This window comes from Monoraphidium neglectum (assembly GCF_000611645.1).
Source record: "Monoraphidium neglectum strain SAG 48.87 unplaced genomic scaffold scaffold03793, whole genome shotgun sequence".
In the NCBI taxonomy this organism is placed as follows: domain Eukaryota; kingdom Viridiplantae; phylum Chlorophyta; class Chlorophyceae; order Sphaeropleales; family Selenastraceae; genus Monoraphidium; species Monoraphidium neglectum.
Genome location: NW_014009836.1, coordinates 2,977 through 5,979, shown reverse-complemented (window position 1 = coordinate 5,979; position 3,003 = coordinate 2,977). Strand labels below are relative to the sequence as shown.

General features: G+C 67.8%; 1 protein-coding gene across 1 annotated transcript; it reads left to right on the top strand.

Moving 5' to 3' along the window:
• Positions 1–93: 93 nt before the first annotated feature.
• MNEG_13388 (hypothetical protein) lies at positions 94–2,687 on the top strand (the record flags this gene model as incomplete). The annotated part of the gene is made up of 6 exons (XM_014038140.1): positions 94–301; positions 676–753; positions 1,063–1,184; positions 1,924–2,058; positions 2,307–2,407; positions 2,675–2,687. The coding sequence occupies 6 exons, from the start codon at positions 94–96 to the stop codon at positions 2,685–2,687; spliced, it is 657 nt and encodes a 218-aa protein (XP_013893594.1).
• Positions 2,688–3,003: the final 316 nt, after the last annotated feature.

Genomic DNA, 3,003 nt, shown 5'->3' with positions numbered 1-3,003 from the left:
CCTCAACCCCTAGGCCTCAACAGCCCGCCGCCGCAGCCGCCACCGGCCCCCGTGCCGCAGCCGCCGCCAACCAGCCCCAACGCGTCCGACGCCATGACCCCCGCCACCCCCTCCCACGCGACCGCCCCTCGCCCCGACAAGCACTCCGCGCCGCGGCGCGCGGCGGGGCGGCTGCTGTCTGCGGCAGTGAAACCTGACTGGGTGGTGCCGCTGGCCGCCCAGATCGGGACGAGCAGCTTCTTCGTGCCGCTGGGCGTTGTGGGGCAGACGCTGGTCCCGTCGTTCGTGAGAGACCTTGACGGTGAGTCATCACCCTTGGGTGTAGTGGAACTCGCCGGCGAGTTTGGCCGGTCTTGGCACCATCTGAGTATTTGCTGCCTCGTGGGCGGCGAGGCGGGCGGCAGGGCGACGGCCAGGCGGGCGGCGGGGCATGCTGCTGGGTGCAAGGGCTGCAGCTGCAGGGCCTTGGGAAGATTGCCTGCGCACTTGCAGTACCACCACAGCGGCACCTGTGTGCTCAGTCCACTCCGCAACAACATCGGCAGCTCCATTGCCTCGATTTCCCAGCCGCATCCGTCCCTTGTGCCGAACCACTCGCACCTACGCAAACCGCCGCACCCCTCGCGCTCCTGGTTTCCATGATCACCACCGGCTGCCTCCTCCCTCCCTCCGCAGCCACGCTTCCGATGGCCCTGTGGAACCTGCAGGACTTCCGGGGAGGGACGTACTCAGTGGTGGACGGCGGGGGCGCGGGTGAGGGAGGGCCCCCTGAACCGGTCCAGGGTCCAGGGTTCAGGGGTTATGGTTTAGGGTTTACTATCAATTGTCCTCTCTGAGGCACCCCCATACGCACGCAAGGGCCAGTGTCCGTTACTGCACACGCTTTGGGGCTGGATGACCTTTGTTGCGCAATCTCGGCCCCAGGCGCTGCACAACCCCCTCCTCAAGCCATCGCCAGGCCTGCCACAGCGTGTCACGGCCGGCTTGCAGTTGCGCAAAGTGTTGCCTTGCAAACTGTGTTTTCTCCCGCACGCGTGTTCTCCCCCTTCGCCCCGCGCCCAGACACCAACGGCATCACGCCGCTGCTGCGGCGGCGCACGCGTGCCATCATTGCCTGCGTCGCCAACGCCCACCCGATCGGGCCCGGCTCGGACGCCCAAACCTTTGCCGCCCGCCAATACGATGTGAGATGTTGCACACGCACTCATGCAAGCTGAAGTATGCCAATGCGTGGCCTGGTCTGGTCTGGTGTGTGCGTGCATGCGTGCACGCTGTGGGTGTGGGGGGGAGGGGCGCACGTGTGTATGTTGCGACCCCCTGCCATCCTGCCAGCCTGTCGGCCTCCGTGCCGCACGACATGATTCATACAATTCGCATCTGCCAACGCCGACACGCCCCGCCCCCTCCCCACCTCCCTTGCCCTCCCTGGACCACCTCCCCTGACCTGCCCGGCGCCACGCTTCGCCTTGCCATGCTGCGTCGTGGCCTAGACTTTGGGCCTGTTCGGTGCAGTGCCTAATGGCCACCCCGCCGTCAAGGACGGCCAAGTCAAAGGCTTGCCAGTCCCGCAGTTCAACCAACTCATGCAGGCGAGCGCGTTCGCCGCCCGTAGGGGCAGCGCCGCAGCCAGGGTTTTTCCGGAGCCTGTTCGTCTCGTGCGCACGGTACACCGCGGAACCTAGGCCGGACGCGCAGCCGCAAAGTCTGGACACCTAGGCAGCACCCCCACTCTGGGGCGCAAAGGCGACTGAGAGATCAGGACTCCTCAATCATGAAATCCGGCGCCGTGCACGGTGCACGCATGCTCAACACCACCTCGACGGCACGCCCGCGCCCCGCCCGCGCGCGCCTCCATCTGGCACGCATCGACCACGCCTCTGCCACGCCTCCGCCACGCCTCGGCCGCGGGGGCGCCCCCGCCAGGTGTTCCCTGTAGGCGGCTACCCGCGGCTGTACGCCGCGGCCGCCGCCGCCGCCGCGTCGGGCGGCCCCGCGCTGCACCTGGACTGGTACACAACGCTGCCCAACGCATACCACGCCGTCGCCGGCGGATGGAACGTGGGTCGGTGGCTTCGCGAGCGCTTTTTCCGACGGCTGCGGGGCCGAGCTTGGGCAATCCGTCTGCGGAGAGCCGCTGACGCGCTCCACGCTCGAGGCCCGCCTCTTGTTTTGCTTGAATGGCTGCTGAAGCTTGTTGGCTACCGATTGTCGCATTGCGGTGTGCCCCTCCCGCACGGCCGCGGCTGCCGCTGAAAAAGGGCGCCCCCTCTTTGCCTCCCCTCGTTTTGGGGGTCATGCGTGCACAGGTCACTGTCCTGTGGATCTTCAACTCGCGCGCCGCGCAGTGGGAGGCGGCCCTGCCGCCCGGCGTCGCCGCCAGGCTGGCGCAGGTGTCCGCTGGCAACGGGTGCGCTGGCGGGCCGCCAACTGCGCCTTGCGGGGGCGCATCCCCATGCTCACACCGCACGCATCCGAGATGTCGAGATGTCTCTGCTGTGCATGAGACCTGATCAGGTCTACTCTACACCAGCAGGCCAAGGAGCCCATCTAGGAGGGCGCCCTTCAGGTTACTAATCTGGAGGCTGCAGTAAAGGCCGCCCTAGCTGCGGCGGGGCCGCGGACCCTTTGACGTGCGCAGGTGTTTGCATTCATTGGCTGACCTCCCGCACCACAGGACCTCCCGTTGACCGGCACTCGTTCTGCATTCAAAGTACGCCCCACCGACTTGGCAAAGCAGTCCTGCACCCCGCCTGTCAGCACGTCCCCTCAAACACGCATGCTCGCACGACTGCAGGACCTCCCCCCAACAGAACGCTTCGACCGGCAGCGACGAAAACACCGACAATGGTGGCGGCGGCAGCGGCGGCTTTTTCAAACAGGCTGCGAGCAAGCTGGGCGGCGCCGCCGGGAGGGTCGCGGGCGCTGCATCCCAGGCGGCCGGCAGGCTCGGCGGCGGCGATGGCGGGGACGCGGGCGCTGGGGGTGGGGGCGATGGCGGGGACG